Below are 22,003 nucleotides of genomic sequence, written 5' to 3' on the forward strand. Positions count from 1 at the left end.
ACAGAAAAGAATTGAAAGGAACAGAGAACTAAACAATAGTACAGCTAAGCACATGTCAATGGTGATACAAGATGACTCAGTGAATTAGTACCCAACAGTGCTGGTACAGGAGGAACTTAATGCTCATCTCACCTCATCTGCTTCTGAAACCCTCATCCATGTTTTTGTTACCTCTAGACTCGACTACTGCAATGTTCTCCAGGTCGGACTCCTACCTTGCAGCTCCATCCAAAATCCTGCTACCTGTATCCCAACTTGCACCAAATCCCATTCATCCCTCATCCCTTGTTTTCAAATTCCTCCATGGCTTCGCCCTATCTCTGTAACCTCTTCCGGCCCTACAACACTCTGAGTTCTTTTCGCTCTTCTAATTCTGGCCTCTTGCGTATCCTCGATTTTCATTGCTCCACCATTGATGGCCGTGCCTTCAGGCAACTAGGCCCTCAGCCCTGAAATAGCCTCCCTAAACCTCTCCACCTCTCTTTCCGCCTTTAAGACGCCCCTTAAACCTACTTCTTTGACCAATCTTTTGGTCATCTATCAGAATATCTCCTAATGTAGTTCGGTGTCAAATTATGTTTGATAACGCTCCTGTGAAGCACCGTGGGATGTTTTACTCCATTAACAGTGCTATATAAATGCAAGTTGTTGTTGTAGTTATGGTACAGGAGTACTCTGTTGTTGAGAACCCAGTAGTGGCAGTACAATTGCTATCAAGGTGAGCATGCAAAGGTGGTGGTCTTGGAGGAGCTCTACAAGTGACTAGCAACCAGTAATGGCACTCTGAGTTAAAAGCTCTTGAAATACTTCCTTTTATTTTTGGTTCAGATTTTATTTGTCTCTATACATCTTCTAGTATGTATCTCCTGCTGATTCATATCAAGATCTTTCACAAAACAGCCTCCTCTTCTTTGAGACAAGAGTCACACTTAGAATAATGTGATAAAGCTGTCTGAACATCTTGCGGAGCATTTTTCTATTTAGCACTAATGAATCTGGAGATATTTAATTAATGTTTATATGAATTATTAATTATACTTATCATTAATGTAGTTTACCTTCCATTAATATGCCTAAATAAGACAGATCACCATATTAGTGTGATATGTAAACCTACGCAACAAAAACAGTACAAAAAAGACCTAGTGACAGCGTAGAAGATAATTGCCAAACTTGTCAATTATTCAGCAATGATTTACTTGAAAGGATTGACCCATTACAGATGATTCAATAGATACTAAAGATAGGGACAGAGTCACAATGGCTACCCTCTATTTGAGCTGAACGATCCCAGCCACTTTTCCCTCCAAATCCTTGCAGGACTACCCCCTTCCCCCACTCCATCAAGGCACTCAGCACAGTTAAATGCAATACGTGGTAGCAACCAGAAAAAATGTGACCTTGGCAGCAAACCATTCAAACTACAGGAAGCAGTTAGACTGAGTGAACATGCTCAGACAAAGGAAGAAGAGAAAGCCTCAGAATGATGCATTAAAACTTTATTATTTTTAGCTCTTTGGCTCAACAGCATCTCTGATCTACATTCCCTTATAAGCACAAGCACTATTTCACATAATAGCCCAGAAATCCCGGTTTCTTTATCCCACGGGCATTCGACTGGATTGTAGAAACTTACCTGAAGTTGCTGCGCCCACGAGAGTTCCCAGTCCTGAGGCCTCCACTGACTGCACATTGCAGCGCGTGCACATCAGGACATGCGCAGGGCTGAAGCTGCAATAAATTGGCTCTGGGCAGCCAATCAAGGTAAATTATGTTCTCATTCATAATAATGGGAACTCCGTAAGTTGGAATTCCCATTATTATGAATGAGAACCCCCCCGCCCGAAAAACACAAAACATTAATAAAAAATAGAAAAATACACTACATATTTAACATTAATTTAAATTAAAGTTATTTATGTATTATTAAAAATATATATTTTCCCGATTTTTAAAAAAGTTTATTTAATTATGCTTTAAAATAAATTTAGCATAGTGGGCAGGGTTTTTAAAAATAAAATGCGTTTTTTTAATTTAATTTTTTATGTTTTAGGTGTGTTTTAAAACTCTTACACCTGTAAAAGAAGGCTATGTGCCTGCTTTTATCAGCCACAAGAGTTTTCAGGACATTTGCTGGGCAAGATGTGGGTTAATACTGCAATCTTGCCCATGCAAATGTCCTCGCTCCCGAGATGTAGAAGATCTGTCAAGCTCCAGCATTGTGCGCTGAAAACCGGCTTTTGTGATGCCTTCCCGCGTCCGAACACACTTCGTACGGACCCGGGAGGCTGGAATTGTTGGGCCAATAAGGTACAGAGAGGCCGAAATTTCCCCTTTTTATAGCCCTGTTAGTGATTCCGGGGGGCGCTATGGCTTTTTCGCTCAGGGGAAGACCTCCGGGGAAATTGCGCCGGAGGTTTGGGGGACGCTGCCTTGATAGCGCCACGCCCCACGATTGGCGCCCCTGTCCGGCAACAACCACCGATGACGTCAGCGACATGCGCGCCAACCCCTCATTGCCCCTTAACAACCCACGGGGTAAATTGCCCCGCGGGCCATGAGACTGGCGCGGGCGGATGTCAATTCCAGCTTTGCGGGGCTTAGGTTGGCCCGACAATGGCAGCCCTCGCATCAACCGGGCCAACATCATGCAGCCCAGCACTTCGCTTTGGGTGCCGGGCTGCTGGCCCAGCTGATTGAGTCTCTGGTGGCCCAGTGGCTGGCCTCCAAAGGGCCTGCAGAGTGCGCAGCAGCCCTCCATTTTAATTGAGAGAGAGGGGCGTTGTAGCGATTAAGCACTACGTAGATGCTCGGTGTAGCGCTGACCTCCTCAGCGCCGCGCTGGACTCAGCGCTGTACCGCCTCCTCGTGAGCGCCGTCTCCAGCATTCGGCTTCCTTGGAGGGGCACACGATCCCATTCCGCGACAGGGTGGGACTCTATGGCAGCGCAGGAAGTCCCGGCCCCGGAAGCCTACCGCCCCCAATCGGGGCGAGGAGCTAAGTCAGTCCCATAGCTTCCATCATGGGAGAACCTTCAGCACAAGTACTAGAGTGTTCCAAGAAATAGGCCCACCACCACCTTCTTAGGGCAACCGTGGGTGGGCCTCACCAGCATCACCCACATCTCAAGGACAAATTAAAAATAACTCCTTATGGATCTTGTAATTGCTGTCCCAGTCTTCCAACCAACAAGAAAGGTTAAGACGGAATAATTAAGTGGGTATCTAAATACTTTTCATATCTTATAGGCTTGAAATAATTTTTCCCTTTATGTAAGCTGACTTGCTCATAAGTTACATGCTATGTTAAACACACAATGTGTGATAATCTGCTGCATTATTTTTCCACTTGATTGAATAACTCAGTTCTTCCAAACCACAACACGAAGTGGTCAGGCCAATCATTCACCTTCACTGGAAGCAAACTATAATGGTATGGATTTCAAAGAGGTGAAGTACCTGATATAAGGTACTTCTTCACTATCCCATGTTATGACTACAAGCCTAGTATTTTGAGTTGAGTGAATTCATGAAATGTATCCAGAAGAATCTATTGGAGCTAGATCGATGCTAAATTGTATGTCCTTGAAATTTAATGATTTTCTTGTTAATCTGGTTCCTATATTATGGTAGACGCTTAAGGGCGAAATTTACACAGCAGCGGAATTTGGGCAGGTGGGCAGGCTTTGAGATGAGCGCCAAATATGGCTGACCATGGCAGCTTGAGGCCCGGACGATTTAAATTCTGCACCCCATCTACACACTGCTGGTTTGAAACAGATGGGAAGTGGCAGCTCGGCGGTGAATGTGGATGGATGTTTAGGCAGCTGAAGGTTGCCGGCTGGCATGAAAGGTAGGCTGGCCGGCAAGAAGGTAAGTTGTGTGGTGGGGTTTCCAGGAGGTTCTCACGGGAGGGAAGGGGATGGAACCTGGTGCAGGGGAGGTCTAAAATTTCCTTGTGCGACCCGGAGGTGTACTCTTGCTCCTTCTTGGCCCCACAAGGAAAGCAAGAAAACTTACTGTAAATGTCCTCTTCTAATGTCAGACCCTCTTTCTATTCTCTTCACCTGACAGGAAAGCTGCAGAGGTTTCCCCACTGAGGCCAGAGTTAACATTGTAATTGGGGCCCAATGGTATAATCGGACCCCGATCTACACAAGCACCTTCAGGCTTCAGGCAGGTGCTTTTACTGCCTGCTCGGAAGAGCAGATTAAAATGAAAGACGGTGGGACCCAAGCCGGTCATTGGCGGGTTAGGCACCTGGTCGATTTTAACTGCTTACCCTCCCTGGTTTCCATCAAGTAGGCAGGGTTAAAATCACCCCTACAAATTCTGTATCAAATTTGTAAAGTGGGAAATGTACAGGGTCAGCTTTGAAGGCAGAGTTCAGGTGTGATAAACAAGAAGTCCAAAGAAACAGTAAACAATGAAATACTAAATTAGAATCTAATTTTGCTGGGAATGCACAGCTGGCTAGTTAGCATCTGAAAGGAGGATAACGCACAACTTATCTTTCTCATTCAGATGCTTATTGGTTTGCTGTGCATTTTGTGATTTTGTTTTTGATAACTGAGAATTTAGAAAATACAATATATGCTTTGATATGCTATGCCATGACGTTGCGGAACAGAAGTTTTAGTGTGAGGTTTCTTACAAGATAAGTTCGTAACTTTGGCTGTGACATCAGAGGAGAGCCATGACACACAAGTCATGGGTGGATTTGTTTTTGTTTTCATCAAGGTGAGGGATGTCAGTACTGGGAATGGAACCCATGCATTTTCATTTAGGTCCTTCACCTCAATATCTCTTTATGCTGCAATTAAAATCCGTGAAATTCTCGTTTCATAGAAACATAGAAAAATAGGTGCAGGAGTAGGCCATTCGGCCTTTCGAGCCTGCACCACCATTCAATAAGATCATGGCTGATCATTCACCCCTTTCCTGCTTTCTCTCCATACCCCTTGATCCCTTTAGCCGTAAGGGGCATATCCAACTCCCTCTTGAATATATCTAACGAAGTAACATCAACAACTCTCTGCAGAAGAGAATTCCACAGGTTAACAATTCTCTGAATGAAGAAGTTTCTCCTCATCTCAGTCCTAAATGGCTTACCCCTTATCCTAAGACTATGACCCCTGGTTTTGGACTTCCCCAGTATCGGGAACATTCTTCCTGCATCTAACCTGTCCAGTCCCGTCAGAATTTTCTATGTTTCGATGCGATCCCCTCTCATTCTTCTAAACTCCAGTGAATACAGGCCCAGTCGATCCAGTTTCTCCTCATATGTCAGTCCTGCCATCCCGGGAATCAGTCTGGTGAACCTTCGCTGCACTCCCTCAATAGCAAGATTAGGAGACCAAAACTGAACACAATATTCCAGGTGAGGCCTCACCAAGGCACTGCACAGCTGCAGCAAGACCTCCCTGCTCCTATACTCAAATCCCCTAGCTATGAAGGCCAACATGCCATTTGCCTTCTTCACCGCCTGCTGCACCTGCATGCCAACCTTCAATGACTGATGTACCGTGACACCCAGGCCTCATTGCACCTCCCTTTTCCTAATCTGCCACCATTCAGATAATATTCTGCCTTCGTGTTTTTGCCACTAAAATGGATAACCTCACATTTATCCACATTATACTGCATCTGCCATGCATTTGCCCACTCACCCTAACCTGTCCAAGTCACCCTGCAGCATCTTAGCATCCTCCTCACAGCTCACATCGCCACCCAGCTTAGTATCATTTGCAAACTTGGAAATATTACTCTTAATTCCTTCATCTAAATCATTGATGTATATTGTAAATAACTGGTCCCAGCACTGAGCCCTGCGGCACCCCACTAGTCACTGCCTGCCATTCTGAAAAGGACCCGTTTATCCCGACTCTCTGCTTACTGTCTCTATCCACGTCAATACATTACCCCCAATACCATGTGCTTTAATTTTGCACACCAATCTCTTCAAGTACTTCGTAGTGCAGCTGAGAAATCCTGTACCATTTTTCCCCACTGTTCTCACCAAAAAGTTTTTTATGCTCTCTTCCACAGCACAAAAATTAATTTGGTTCTACAACTTGGGCAGACATTTGTACTGTGAAAGCTGCTTTGCTATAAGTGAGATGCAAAGTCTCTCAGCACAACAGCCTCAGCCATAGCAACTCGATGTCTCACCATATCACAGCTCAACCTGCAGCAAAGCAAATACCCAAAACTAAATGCAAGTTGTACTTTTTAAACAAATACCTGTTAATACCATGATAATTCTTTATTTCTCAAGATAGCAAGGTATCAGAGGGCAAAGGCCCGAAATTGGTGAAGGCCAAGACCTGCTCAAGTGTCACCCAAAGGACTGCCAATGGCCACCGAGAGACCAGGCAGTACTTTGCCAGGAAGATTCCTCTAAAAGAAATGTCAGTACCGCCTGGCCGCCAAATAACAGCTTACGGCGTCAATCTGGGTGGCACCTGGCGGGAGCTCTCAATCTCGGCGTCAAATGCGATTGCCGCCCAAGTGCCACCAAGGATGGAGTCGGACCCAGGGAGGGTGGAAGACCTGAAAATGAAAATCATCACCAAAAATAAAACAAAACACCGGAAGACCTTCAGGGGAGCCCATTCAGGTAAGACGCTGGAAAAAAAAAAACTTTAAGTTCACCAACCTATTTTTGCAGGTCTTCGTACTTATTGCCGGGGTTAGATCTGCCTCCACGTAGTGATCCTTCCCCCTGCCGCCGATGACTCCCGCCCGCACCAAACTGGCAGCTCAGCGGGCGGGAGGACACTTGTGCTCCTTGGCCGCCAGAGGCTGTCAGCGGGCGGTTCCCAGCGGTACTCCCCTCCCGCCGACTACAGCGCAAGTGGAAACTGGCGCAGAGGGGAGACTGGCGGCAAAACATCGGCGTAAAGGCCACCAATTTTGGGGCCCAAGAAATTCCCATTGCAAACAATTCAAGTTTAGGGAATTAATGAGTACTGGTGTACAGATGGGTACATTTTTTCAGAATACTGACCTAACTCTTATAACACATTCACACTTTGTTGCCTGTATTTTATTCCTTCAGACAAAAGTAGGGTATGCATCATTATTTGTCTGGTATACTCTATTCACAGACAGGAAGTGCTCACAATGGGAAGTTCCTTGTTCTCAGGTATATAATTTCCTCTTCATTAAGATCATAAAATGGCAATGACCTTCTCAAAAGCGAGAATCCAGTTCTGGGAGGAGATTGCTGGAGATTAAAATGGGTGAAAGGCTGATTCAACAATGCCTCTGTGAGGAGAGTGAAAAATGATCAGTACAGGTTAAAATCTGGGCATTGTTGTCCTTTAATTTACTTTACTGCGAGGAACCTCTGCTTCTTCAGTAAAAAAAAAGATCTGATACACAAAGCTTTGAAAGTATAAGCAGGAAATATTTAATTTCAGTTAGTACCTTGAATGAAAGAGCTTGAATATTAATTGTTTCTGGAAGGGAGAATAGTTGGTGGTCACTGGCTTTCAGGGTAAACTGACCCCTCCTGGCAAAAAAAGACAGCACAAAATATTACAGTAACAGGAAATTACCAGTTATTTTTAATGTTGTGAACTATTACAAACTATACTTAGCTGACTTTATAATCTCATACAGAACATCAGAGGATTTCACCTTTGAAGTCTAATCGTGCTCTGCAACTTTCAAAATACACAAATGGCTCCCACTATATGACAGCAACACAACAAAATGATTTCTGTGAACTCTTAATAATGAACTAGAATCACAAAATATACCCTTTATTCCAAGTGTTTGCTAGATGACGCCAATATTAGTTCAGAAATGGTCCCTGTATTCTCAGTGTGGCTGGAACCATCACTACCTTTGGTGTGTTCTCCAACACTGATGAAATTTTACCCATAGGTTCTGGTAATACATTGGACAAATGTTGTCAATTCTGATTCATTCACATAACCATGTTCTGCTGTATATTTACAAATAGAGTTGGGATTTGATTGTTAACATATGAAATGTGTATTATTTAACAATGTACACAAGGTTCTAAATGGCAAGATTTAAATTAGTTCGATAGTTTTGACAATCCATGGGCGATAAAAATGGGTTTTCAGCTCGCTGGCTTGTCGTTCATTTTCAAAACCCCTCGTCTCCATTTTAAAAATTGAGCATTACCGCGAGCGATCTGAATCTCTGACCTTCTGCTGTAAAGTGTTGCCGTCCTTAGCAATGGCATGGCAATGCTCCATTCCCGCGATTCAGGAGGTCAAGGGTCATCATTACATGCACATAAGAGGAGACAGAGAGAGAGGGAGCTGAGAGGGAGTGTGCGGGTGTGGTGTGGCTGCTTTGGGAGGAAGGAGGAAGTTTCGAGCTTTATAGCAAATTGTGCAAAAAAAGAATTAGCTGTGACCAGCCATATATTTTCCCAAATTTGGTGCCTATAATGGAGGGAGAGGAGGAGGTGACACAGCACGCTGTGGAGACTGACGCTGGTGAGAGCAGTGAACTGGGAGAGGAACAAATGGGAGGACACAAGAGAGAGAGGAGGCTCTCGGATGAGGCGAATGCCTCTCTCCTGCAGAAGGTCCAGTCACGTTGGGCGATTTGATACAGGAAGGGCGTAGGAAGCCCACACCAAAGGCCGACCAGAAGATATGAGCCGAGATAGCCGAGGTGGTCTCGTCGGCAACCAACGAGATGCGTGAGGGCAAGCGATGGAACGACCTTGTCGGATCCGCAAGAGTAAGTATTATTTACATGTACTTATGTATTTATATAATTTGATTGTAAGAGTCATGAGTGACTATCATCAGATGTGAGGTCTTACTGGGAATATTGTACTCAAAGCCTGCGGTCACGGTGCACGTCTTTAAGTAAAGAATGATAATTATCATAATAATCATGATTACATCGGTCGGTATGTGTTGTATCAGTCTCTGTGACAGTACCTAACCATGATATCATGCAATGATCTCATGCCATGTCGTCCTGTTACATTTTACAGAAGAAGCTATCGACAAATAGGTCCAAGCAGAGGCGAACGGGTGGGGGGCCACCAGTCACCAGCGACATCACTGACATGGAGAAGCGGTTGCTCACACTAGTGGAAAGGCAACCCCGGACGGCCATGCAGGCAGCTGCAAACCCTGAAGTGAAGCCACGTGAGTAAAGTATACACCATTGCATGATGTAAGGTCAACTGATGCCATACCCACTCATATCTGAACAATAATATATGATAGATGGTTTCTAAAATTGTCCTATAAATAATGCTGGCCTCATGGGAATCATTGCAATGCAGAATGTGTTCATTGTCATGAAATGTGATGTCTGTGATGATTTTGAGAGCGGTGGCGCTTTTGGCGTGCATATGCTGTGTGGAGCGCTGGTCTCACCTTGTGACCCTAGCACCCGTTTCTCCTCTAATAACCTGATTTGTGTTTTGCAGCTCAGCCAGCAGCACGTCCCCAGGCAAGACCACAGAGGCCAGAAGGTGGGGGCGCGGGGCCGGACTCGGCGGACGATCATACATCTGGTGCTGAGGAGCTCCGATTCTCGCCTGTCAATCAGCTGGGTCTGTTCAATATTGAGGAGTCTGCATTGCCAGGCTCCAGAAGGCATTCCACCCCAAGGCCATCTAGTGCTCCTCCGGCCAGTCCCGCCTCCACTCTGGAGGTTCCTGACCTAAGCACCTCGCCACAGGGCACCCCATTTGTCCCACGATGGCGCCGACCCCCCGGAGGTTTAGTGGACGCGGCAGGTCTGGTCCACGAGCGCCAAATGAGAGTGGAGAGATGGTAAAGTTGTCCAGGAGAACTGTAGACATAGGTGACCAGATCCTAAATACATTGGGGCGAATATCCCGACAGCTGACCAGCATCTCCTGCACCATGACGGAGTACGTTCCGCAGATGGCAGAGGCCCTGGAGGCGATAGCCAGGAACACTGCTGGCACAGGCCTCCCAGTGGTCCCGGAGCACGGAACTCCACCCCTAGGTTCCGCACCCCCAGTGCCAACGACAGATGAGAGGCAGGAGCAAGATCCTGTTTCTGGATCCGAGAATGTTCCCACCTCGGTACTCCCCGATTCCGTACCCGTGCAACCACCACATCTATCTTCATCCCCACCCAATGAGGCACGGCCCGAGGAGCTCCTTAGCCAGGCGGCATGGAGGAAGGAGGGGAAGGAGTAGAGGTGGGGAGAAGGAAAGTGAGGTGCATGTCCGCAGATGATGGCTTTGTTATATCTCCATCTGGGTGTATGCAATTTGTTGTAATGAATGGGGGGGTGGTGGCTATCTTCCTGGTTTGCATTTGTATTCTGTGTTGCTGGACATGTTGACCATTTGATTGGTGTCAATGGTTGAAAAAGTGGGGTGGGGTGGGGTGGGGTGTTTTTGCCCGTGATACTTATGATTTCAGACCAATGGTCATATTAAATGGTTTTTATTCAATATAACCTTGTTGCGCATCGTCTCAGATAGCTGGACCGTTACACACTGGTGATTCCTTAACATGAAAGAATATAATTAAATTTAAGTTGAATCAACTTAAACTTTAGTTGAATCAACTTAAACTTTAACTGGCACCAAGGTGATGCCCACCATTGATGTCTGAGCTGCACAGTCAATAACAGCAACATTCTTTCAGGCAAATCGCTCATTTATGAGCTCCTGAGGTAAGAGTCTTGCAGCTATGTAGCCACCACGGGCCTTTCCTGCAGTCTGGAGTGCGGCGTGGACATGGTTGCATAGTCAGCATGATTGTCTAGCCCAAGGTCAGTGTCCAGCCCCTCGTCCTCTTCTTCCTCTCTCTCCTGAGGTGGACCATCAGTCCCTTCTGGCAATTCTTGGCCCCTCCTGATAGCCAGATTGTGCAGCATGGAGCACACGATCACGAATTTAGCTACTTGCTCAGGGTTGTATTGTAGCTCCCCTCTGAGTGCTCCAGGCATCTAAAGCGGTGCTTAAGCACACGAATTGTTTTCTGGACCACATTGTGGGCCCAAGTTTTCACAAGAAAAAAAACGGGCGCCCCTTCGAGCTGGGCGCCCGTTTTTCGCGCCTAAAAAAATCCTCGGTATTCTCCACCTACCTGTAGGTCCTCTGGCCCTCGGCGCAGCCAGCACGAGCTGTGGAGGGGGCGGAGCCAGGTCCCTGCGCTGAAAACAGTGCCGGGACCTCTGCACATGCGCGCTACAGTGGGCACGCAAATGCAGTAGCTCCAGGCGCCGAACTGTGTGGGAGGGGCCCGAAGCACGCAGCCCCTAGCCCTGGCCCAATGGCCTCACTGGGGCTGCGTGAATAAGGCTCCTCCCATGGCCAGCTCCTGCTTCCCCCCCCACCCTGACCAGACCCGACACCCACTCCCCCCCCCTGCCTCCGGACCAGATCCCCCCCCCGCCTCCGGACCAGACCCGACACCCGCTCCCCCACACCCCCCCCCCGAAGTTGAAGCACCCTTTTCAATGAAGCAATCTGCGATTTGAAAAATGGCGTCCACACCGCTGTGATTAGTTCAGAACAGTTCCACTTTTTCAGAACGGTGTTTTGGGCAAGCGAGATTGTGGGCGAGATGTGTGCAAGGTGGTGAAAGTGATGCTGGCCGATCTCCTGGGTGTTAGTTTCGGCAAATTTGATCTTTGCACAAAAAAAAGTGGGTATTATTGAATCTCGGCATTAATTACATACCGATAGTAATGCTGGCCGATATTATGGGCATTGGTTTCGCCCATTCTCTTGATTCCGCGGTATTATTTTTTCCCGGCGTTACATGCCGAAAGTAACGCTCGCCGATAAGTGTCCGAAAAATGGGCGTCAGTTTCTATTTTGTGGCTAAATGGGCGATATATGGGCGTTACACCTCATTTCAGTGTTAAAATGGACGTTAAGTGGGCGTTATGCATGCCAAAATAATGGAAAATCTAGCCTCATGAAACTAATATTCTCAGAAGCCTCTGCTATTGGTCTTCTGAAAGGAAGCTGAAGAGTAGGGCATGCAACTGAGCGGGAAAACAAGTTAGTACAGAGAAACAATTTCATTTGCAATATGTACAGACAAAAGCACAAAAATTAGCAATAGTGGCATATAAGTGCATCAACACATTCATATGTGAATGTCACACAACACAATTTCATCTTCTAACAGTGCAACTGTTAAAAAATGAAAATCGCTACAAGAAATATTAGGGTTTGCACTGAATCAATATCCTAAATGAAAGGACAAGTTTTGGAACAATGGCCCTGAAGATTCCATGGGGGATCTCTTGATTTCTCATCGTAACTCCAGTGTAATCTCCCCTAAACAGTGGGAAACACTGGGTTACACTGGGTGTCTGCTGTCTCCTTGGAGATTCCGCTAGTTTCCTGTTTGAGTTACAACAGGAGATTGGGAGAACCCCTGCGAAATTTCAGGATCGCAGTACATCGAATAAAACCATTCGTTTATAATTCATGAGCCATTTGAATCACTCTTTGCTAATTCAGAAATCCTACATTACTTCCACAAAAAGTGGGTGGAATATTGAGAGATGTTTAATAACTGTGTGAAATTAATATTTAATTATTTTGGTTCAGAAATGGCTAGTGAGCATCTCTCAATATATGACCAGTGTTCAGTGAATGCACCAAAGGCACTGAGTGACATCGCCCCATGTTTAGCTAGTAATGTGAATGTGGTAATGTGAATTCATTGTGAACATTATGACCAGAGTTCAGTGAACAGTTGCGGGTCAGGTGTCATTTTGTGCGGTTTAATGGCGCGGGTTCAGTTCAGCTGTGCGTGAAGGATTCAATCTGACCACTTGGACAAAGTGCTGAACCTTTCCCATTGACAGCAGCAAAGTCTATACTTGGAATAAGAATCTCTCTTGTCAGGAGCTTAATCCGCAAAAGTTAACGCAACTGGGATGCTGAATGAGCAGAGACGGGCTTTATCTTTGAGGAAAAGTTGTCAATATTGCTGACTAGCATTATTCTTTAAAATGAAACTGCTTTCTTTAATTGGATTTGCCAAGTTGCACATACTGTATCATCAGAAGAGAGCCCACAAACTCTCGGTTTTGACTAACATTGTCTGCCTGACCTGAAAACTTCTGGCCTCATTTATAATTATGCATCATATAGTGTTTTCTGGCCTTAAATACATTATTATTACAAATACAATACTTCTCCTGATACTATTATATTTTAATGCACCTCATTTCTATTTCAAGGACAGTCAGTGTAATTAGATTAAACGTGCAAATTTAAATCACACTGTATAGAGCTGCATGAGTTTCAAATTTGATTTATTGGAGTTTACAAATCTCTACATAAAAGCAGTTCCTTAACTAAGAGGAAGTGTTTTGTTATCAATAGTGTATGCTGATATTAATAACTTAATGTCAGAAGATCAGAATATGCAGTGAACATTGAAGAGGTCCGCTTCTGCAAAAACATTTACCTTGATTTTTCTTTGTCATGAATAAAGCGGATGTTGTGCTCCCTCAGCTGTTGGGCGGTGAATGTGTCACCTTTCTGAAGATGGAACTCCTTCCCTTTTTCCATTTTAATCAGTTTTCCATTGTCAGGAAGGTTGACAATATGGAGAATGAGATTGTCAATGGGTGTGTCAGCATCATATAAGCTCATAAAGGAAGTGCTCAGTACCTGGCTCCCACCAATTTCCACAAGTACAGAGCTGCTCGTGTGAAGGACAGGTGCATAAACATTAACTGTAAAGATAAAAATATTCATTAAGTTTGTTTAAGGATAGAGTGATTTACTCAAAGTGCTAAGGCTGGATTTCCTTTGCTATACCAGCTCGAAGTTGGGCAGTATAGAGGGTGAAAATCAAGAAACATCAGGCAGAGAGGTCTCCCGCCTCATTCGTGCCCTGACCTGGAATTTGCAACCCTGGCCTCAGCGGTGAAGGTTACTTGCTACCCATTCATCGCCCTGCCACGTGATGGGTGACAGGGAGGTGAGACTAGGCAACCCATTTCCTTGCCTTCCGTCGCTGGCACCACGGACCCCAGGGACCACCAGGAGAGGGGTGGTGGTAAATCCTGGGGCAGCAGAGGAAGGCCCATTGAATGGCCATTTTGTAAGGAGAGAGCTTGATAGAACCAGATGAGGAGTAAAGCTCCCTCCATTCTACTCTAACAAAGTGCCTCAGCCACAACCCCAGAAGAGCAGGCCACCTGCATTAGAATGACATTTGTTTTCTATTTCCCACACCAGCCAAACTCAGGCCCATCGAAGTAACATTACTAATCGGTACCTCATTCGATGTTTTGTGCTGAAAGCCCATGCCCAGGAGCTGGAACTAGATTCAGATAGCTCAAACTCATTTTAAATAGTACCCTTGCAGTTTGCAAACCGAGAAGACTTTTATCCCATCAGTCTGGGCTGCATTTAAACCCAGGTCTCAAGAGTTGAAAGGCCAATGACTATACTTTCTTTAAGTTTTATATATTAAAAACAAAACTAAATATTATGAAGTAGCCCACAGATGTGGTACCAATAATGGTTTCCAAGGCATTCACACATCAGAGGAGTTTGCCATGGCAGCGACCAATTAGCATAGTTTCATCTTGTACCAAAACTATCTCTGACATGGCATATTCCCACTAACTTATACATGCCACATTGTTTACAATTGCTTAACTTTACGCTTGCACCTTAACATCTAGTCCCACTTGCCAAGTCAGATAGTTGTTGGTTCAAGTTCCACTCCAGGGACTTGAGCACAAAGTCTAGGCTGACACTCCAGTGCAGTACTGAAGGTGCACTGCAGTCAGGGGAGCCGTCTTTCGGATAAGATGTTAAACCGAGGCCCTGTCTGCCCTCTCAGGTGGACATAAAATTGCACTATTTCAAAGAAAAGCAGATGTTCTCCTCGGTATCTTGGCCAACATTTCATCATCATCATAGGCAGTCCCTCGAAATCGAGGAAGACTTGCTTCCACTCTAAAAGTGAGTTCTCAGGTGGCTGTACAGTCCAATGCAGGAATTACAGTCTCTGTCACAGGTGAGGCAGAGGAAAAGGTGGGTGGGTTTGTCATATGCTCCTTTTGCTGACTGCGCTTGATTTCTGCATGCTCTCAGCGATGAGACTCGAGGTGCTCAGCAACCTCCCTGATGCCTCTTCCTCCATTTTGGGCGGTCCTGGGCCAAGGATTCCCAGATACCGGTGAGGATGTTGCACTTTATCAAGAAGGCTTTGAGGTTGTCCTTGAAAAGTTTCCTCTGCCCACCTGGGGCTCGCTTACCGTGTAGGAGCTCCGAGTAGAGCACTTGCTTTGGGAGTCTCATGTCGGGCATGCAGATGATGTGGCCCGCCCAACGGAGCTGGTCAAGCGTGGTCAGTGCTTCGATGCTGGGGATGTTGGCCTGAGCGAGAACGCTGACTTTGGTGTGTCTATCCTCCTAGTTGATTTGCAGGATCTTGCAGAGGCAGCATTGGTGGCAGTTCTCCAGCGCTTTGAGATGTCTGCTGTATATGGTCCACGTCTCTAAGCCATATAGGAGGGTGGGTATGGTATCACTACTGCCCGTAGACCATGCTTGGTGCCAGGTTTGAGGTCCTGGTCTTCAAACACTCTCTTCCTCGGGTGACCGAAGGCTGCGCAGGCACACTGGAGGTGGTGTTGGACCTCATCATTGATGTCTGCCCTTGCTGATAGTAGGTTTCCGAGGTATGGAAAATGGTCCACGTTGGTCCAGGGCCGTGCCATGGGGGGCAGTGCTGTGTGGCGGGGTCAGGTTGGTGGAGGACCTTTGTCTTATGGATGTTTAGCGTAAGGCCCATGCTTTCGTATGCCTCAGTGAAGGTGTTGACGATGGCTTGGAGTTCAGCCTCTGAGTGTGCGCAGACGCAAGCGTCGTCCGCGTACTGTAGTTCACTAACAGAGGATGGGACGACCTTAACCTGAGACGGCGAAGGTTGAACGGGTTCCCACTGGTTCTATAGTTTAGTTCCACTCCAGCGGGGAGCTTGTTGAGAATGAGATGGAGCATTGCAGCGAGGAAGATCGAGAAAAGCGTTGGTGCGATGACGCAGCCCTGCTTGACCCCGGTCCGAACGTGGATTGGGTCTGTGGTGGATCCGTTGGCAGGAGCACGGCCTGCATGTCGTCGTGGAGCAGGCGAAGGATGGTGACAAAACTTTTGGGGCCAGCCGAAATGGAGGAGGGGCCAACGTTGATCCCTCAACCAACATCACTAAAAACAGATTGTCTGCTCATTATCATATTGCTGTTTGTGGGAGCTTCCTCTGTGCAAATTGGCTGTCGTTTTTCCTACATTACAACAGTGACTGCAGTGAAAAAAGTATTTTATTGGCTGTAAAGCACTTTGGGACTTCCTGAGGTCGTGAAAGGCACTTTATAACTGCAAGTTTATTTGTTTAGTCCCACTTTCCACTCAGTCAACTATTTGTGTGACTAACTTCAAACACAGATTCCATGGATTCCACGATGGAGCCTTGCAGACAAACCAAACACAAATGATATTTATCCATTAGGCATCTAACGTTATTATTTTGTAAGTTGTGCCTGAGAGAAATTGATGCTGCAGCTGATCTTCAATTACTACCCATTTAATTACATAGTTATTCACAAACCTGTTCTTTGCTTCTAAAATGCAGCGGTGTACTCAACAGTACAGTGCACTGATAGTATCTGAAACATAGATAGTTGTCTACCTGATGTCTCAGGCAAAAGATCTAATCAATACCTGGCTTCCTTGATCAAAACTCTGCTTGATTCTCTTGTATTTTGTCTGCTGCATCTGTAATCAGTACTGCAGTTCTAAATCATTCCTTCGAATCAATGAATTGAATGAAAAAAGATTATCTGGTCCAGTTATCTTTCTCTAGTGAATACGACTAACAAACATTAAAAACAAGGCGAGCGTTATAAGGCCGATTCCCCAATGTCACACTTGGGGAGTGTCCCTTCGTATCCTGTGTGAGCAGAGTGGAATCGGGCAGGTCAGCCTCAGCACAAAAGTCGCCAGTGGAATAAGATTTTTGAGGCCATGTTGGCAGCATGCATAGACATCGATATGCCCTCGGAAATTATTAAAATACATGTTAAATGATCCCACAACAAATGTTTCCTTGCTGGTCCAATCTTTGTGTGCTACATGCACATTTAAACAGGTGATTTTGGGAGTGTCTATTTTAAAAACTGCCACTGAGTGGTTCATAGAAGTGAGGTTTTTGCTGGAGATTTTGTTTGGATGTACTGATGTTTCTGCATTATTGCTCATACAATAGCTTTTACTGCTGCTTGTTGAATTTTTGAAGTACAAAACTTTGTTTTGGTCAGACCTCTAACTGCCACCCTCCTCTCTAACATCCTGTTCAGCATGAGCTTTCTATTCGGCCTTGCTGTCGTGGAGTTGGCGGCAGATTGCGAGTTCCGTGTGCAACTCGGGTTAAACAGTCAACTCCAAACAAAATTAAACGTTACTTTAAGTGCAACCGCCCTTCAATAGCTGCTGCATCTTTGTTCCCTACCCACTTGTTGCCATAACATTCTCTGCATACCCAGGAAATCCGCAGAACCTATGTGAATTATTTAAATGTACCTGGTGGGGTCGGGAGGCCACCTTACTTAAATGGGAGCACACAAGAGCGCAGGGATCGCAGCTGCATTTCCCATATATCGGGGAGTCAGCCCTTATTTCTACAGTTTCTTACCTTCACATACTCTCTTGTGGACATTACCATAGTAACCTGAACCACAATCAGAAACGCAGAGCTCATTCTTCAGGAAGGTGGTGCTGTCACACAGCTTGCACTGCAAGGCGCTGTCACATTCTAAACACCCAGCGGAACAAGCTACAAGTTAGAGGAAAAGATATAACAAGTGAAAAGGCTGAAACTGAGGAAACATTCAGCAAAAAATGAACAAGTTGATCAGAAGCACGCAAGGCCAAATATATCAGCAATGTCAGTCATGACGTCAGTGGGGACTTTTGGAGCAAACATTAGGTAAACCTGTAAGTTATTCATCAATGACTTGGGAAGAGCAAATTATTGAATAGTATATTACAATACAGAAAATACTGTACAGTACGGTACAAGAACATTACATTATTGTCCTATTATTCTATGCACCAAGGCATAGTATCTAGCTCTTGGATCTAGCCATGATCACTAAGTATCAACTTGATCTACTGCTGGCTTTGTTTAATAAGACAATTGTATTCATCTATTAAAAAATTATCAAATAATCAACATCTCTGCAGGGATGTACTTATTCAAACGCAAAATCATTAGCTCTTGAAGGCGCTGATTACGAGAGGGGTATGATTACATGGCTGCTCGATACTCATACCTCTGATATTTTCCTCTCCCTTGCCTGCAAGAGTGCTGAGGCTATTTGTAGAATCCCAGGTGAGATTAGCTAACCAACACAACCATGAGCCAACCTTCATGTCTACTCCTGGACAACAGTTACAAACTGAGATACCACAGGAGCTAGAACTATGGGCTCAATTTTCCCCAATGCCGTTATTTGGTGTATTTGAAAAGATAGGCCCGTTTTATTTTGGACCTACTACGCCAAAAAAAACTTTAAAGTTTCCCCTTTCTAATTTTTGAAATTGGCGCCATGCAGCTTGTCCTTTAGCTTTGGGGGGTGGAAACTAAGGTCTGCACCGAAAAAAGGAGGCTCCCCCTTCTGCGCATGCGCGGGGGGAAAAAAAATACTTTTTCTACGTGACTAGTATGGGCGCGCATGCCCAGTACACCTCCCGGTCTGTATTCAGCCATTTTTAAAGAGCCAGTTGTGTGTGAGAACTTTTATTCTGAGTGGAAAAAAATCGGAGCTGCAATACGCAACGCGGCTCAAGGATAAAGAATTTTGCACAGGACGATGTGGAGGCCCTAGTTACTGTAACTGAGACCAGATATCTTGAGCTGGACACCAGCAGAGGTCAAATAAGAGTTTCACCAAAAGAAATGAAGAAATGCTGGAACCAACTTTTACAAGATTACTGTGCAATAGTCTCCATCCCGAGGTCTGGAGGCCAGTGCAAAAAGAAGTGGCAGGACCTTGGTCAAGCAGTTGATGTAAGTAAAATTTAATTTATTCACTGGAATTGCAACTGTAAATGTGACCATCTGTATGTCTCACCCAGCAGAAAGACACCCTCTCTAAAAAGTTATATTTTCATCTTTGCAGAGGAAGGTGACCCACACAAAAGGGAAAGAACTTGAACAGGAGGAGGCCCGGCAAATCTGCAACCATTGACACCTTTGGAAGAGAGGGTCGCTGCTTTGATGGGTCCTGCCTGGAGAAAAGCAGCCACCACTGCATAAGCTGAACCCACACTTGTGGGAGAGGGTAAGTCTTGCAAATTCCACAGTCTGGCTTTGCTAAATGTTAAGTACTGCGCGGGCTAGGCATGCTTCAGTTCATGGGGATGCCTCCATCTGCTACACTTCGGTTGATGCAATGTGCTATCATTCATCGTGGTCCTTCAAATGAGCCTATTGCCTGTGCTATGTGTGCCTACTCATGCCACCCTGACCCCCTCCTCTGCTGCTAGCCCTTTGTCTGTTCTGTTATATTTTGCAGAACATGAGGCCAACCCTGACGAGGCTGAAGCCGATGCAGACGTGGGCGAGCCTGAAGAGGAGAACATCTTCCAATCCAACCTTCCAGACCAAGAGCATGGGGGTGAGGGGGAGGGGGAGGATGAAGCCCCCACTCTTGTACTCACTCTGGAGGAGATGCTGGTGCCGCCCATTGAGGTGCTAGCCCCTTTCCTGAGTGGTGCGAGTGTTGGGACATTTCTTGGTTTCACACTGTCCGCGGGTTCCAGTGGGGGAGCTGCAACCAGGGCCCCACCGTCCGAGGCTGCGGGTCCCAGTGGGGTGCAGCCAGCCACATCCAAGGCCCAACCATCCGAGGCTGCGGGTCCCAGTGGGGTGCAGCCAGCCACATCCAAGGCCCAACCATCCGAGGCTGCGGGTCCCAGTGGGATGCAGCGAGCTGCACCCAGGGTGAGGAGGGGAAGGGGAGTTCGACAGCGCTATCCTGAGATGCAGGATGCAACAGATGTGGTTTCAGATGAAGGCAATGAGTAGGGAGAGCATTGACCTAACGCGATCACTCCGAGACACCATCGGTGGGGTGGGTGATAACGTATCGAGACTGTCGGGAGAAGTAACAACAGTCTCGTTAGGAACACTGTCCAAGCACATTGGGGAGGGAATGTCGCAGGTAGCTGATACACTGTCAGTGAACATGAGGGAGGGAATGTCGCAGGGTGCTGATACACTGTCGGTGCACATTAGGGAGGGAATGTCGCAGGGTGCTGACACACTGTCGGTGCACATGAGGGAGGTAATGTTGGAGGTAGTTGAGACGCTGTCGGGACACTTGAGCGACGGAATGTCGGAAGTAGCTGCTGCAATAAGGGAACATGCCTAGACCCCGCGGCCATTGACGGAATCAACTTCCATTCCTACTCCAATTCCCAGACCAACCTCTGAAGATGCCCAATCCGGGCCTTCCACATTACCACCTGCCCATGCTCCCCCCCCGCCCCCTCCAACAAGAAGTGCGCATTACCCGAGATGCTCAAAATAAGTTCCGTACCAACCCGAGAAATGCTGTGCCACCGCCAGCGGGCAGGGGTGGAGTCACCAAGACCAAGCGCAGTGGCTAGTCTTAGAATAAGGGGAAGGAGAGATGGGTGCAGCCTTTGTTTGCTGCTGCTGTAGTTGTTGTTGTTGTTTTTGTTGTTATTATTATTGTTGTTCCTGTTGTAACTGTTCTCAAATTAAAAGTTTTTTGTCAGTGATATAATTTACAAGTTTAAAAGTTTGTAAGTGATCTTAACTGAATAGTTTAAAGTGTGATGCAAGAATATTTTTATTAAAGTTTAAGTTAAGTACAAGCAAATGTTAACATTTGAATAAAATACACATTAAAATTATAACTGAATCATTTGCATTATTTGTTCCATTATTAACACAACACAACATTACAGAACAGGTCCAAAAAGTAAACATGGTCCATTTTAAATAGATGCTGCTGACCCTTCAGGCAGCCAAGCATTCACGAATGAATTGCTGGCGCAAGACACGAGCAATGGTTAAAGGGACATGAGGTTCCGCCCTCCTCCGCCGTCGTGCACCGGGTTCAGGTAGTTGCATGGTTTCCTCGTCCTCCTCCTCCTCGTCATCTGCATCTTCCTCCTCATCATCAGCCACTGTCACCTCAGGTGGGTCTTCTACCAGCTGCTGTTGCCTCATAGAAACATAGAAAATAGGTGCAGGAATAGGCCATTCGGCCCTTCGAGCCTGCACCACCATTCAATAAGATCATGGCTGATCATTCACCTCAGTACCATCTTCCTGCTTTCTCTCCATACCCTTTGATCCCTTCAGCCGTAAGGGCCACATCTAATTCCCTCTTGAATATATTCAATGAACTGGCATCAACAACTCTCTGCGGTAGAGAATTCCACAGGTTACCAACTCTCTGAGTGAAGAAGTTTCTCCTCATCTCAGTCCTAAATGGCTTACCCCTTATTCTTAGACTATGTCCCCTGGTTCTGGACTTCCCCAACATTGGGAACATTCTTCCTGCATCTAACCTGTCCAGTCCCGTCAGAATTTTATATGTTTCTATGAGATCCCCTCTCGTCCTTCTAAATTCCAGTGAATACAGGCCCAATCGATCCAGTCTCTCCTCATATGTCAGTCCTGCCATCCCGGGAATCAGTCTGGTGAATCTTCGCTTCACTCCCTCAATAGCAAGAACATCCTTCCTCAGATTAGGAAACCAAAACTAAACACAATATTTCAGGTGAGGCCTCACCAAGGCCCTGTACAACTGCAGTAAGACCTCCCTGCTCCTATACTCAAATCCCCGAGCTATAAAGGCCAACATACCATTTGCCTTCTTCACTGCCTGCTGTACCTCCATGCCTACTTCAATGGCTGATGAATCATGATACCCAGGTCTCGTTGCACCTCCCCTTTTCCTAATCTGCCGCCATTCAGATAA

The 22,003-nt window shown here is 46.0% G+C and overlaps 1 protein-coding gene across 1 annotated transcript in view; it reads right to left on the bottom strand.

Annotated features, from left to right (window-relative positions):
• fras1 (Fraser extracellular matrix complex subunit 1) overlaps nt 1–22,003 on the bottom strand; it is a 757,390-nt gene that overhangs the window by 259,088 nt on the left and 476,299 nt on the right. The window contains exons 26-28 of the mRNA XM_070871094.1: nt 17,677–17,817; nt 13,432–13,702; nt 7,432–7,516 (exon numbers count right to left, since the gene is read on the bottom strand). Coding sequence (XP_070727195.1) covers nt 7,432–7,516; nt 13,432–13,702; nt 17,677–17,817 — 497 coding nt within the window. The remainder of the gene's footprint in view (nt 1–7,431; nt 7,517–13,431; nt 13,703–17,676; nt 17,818–22,003) is intronic.

Source organism: Pristiophorus japonicus, chromosome 2 (assembly GCF_044704955.1).
Source record: "Pristiophorus japonicus isolate sPriJap1 chromosome 2, sPriJap1.hap1, whole genome shotgun sequence".
Taxonomy (NCBI): Eukaryota; Metazoa; Chordata; class Chondrichthyes; family Pristiophoridae; genus Pristiophorus; species Pristiophorus japonicus.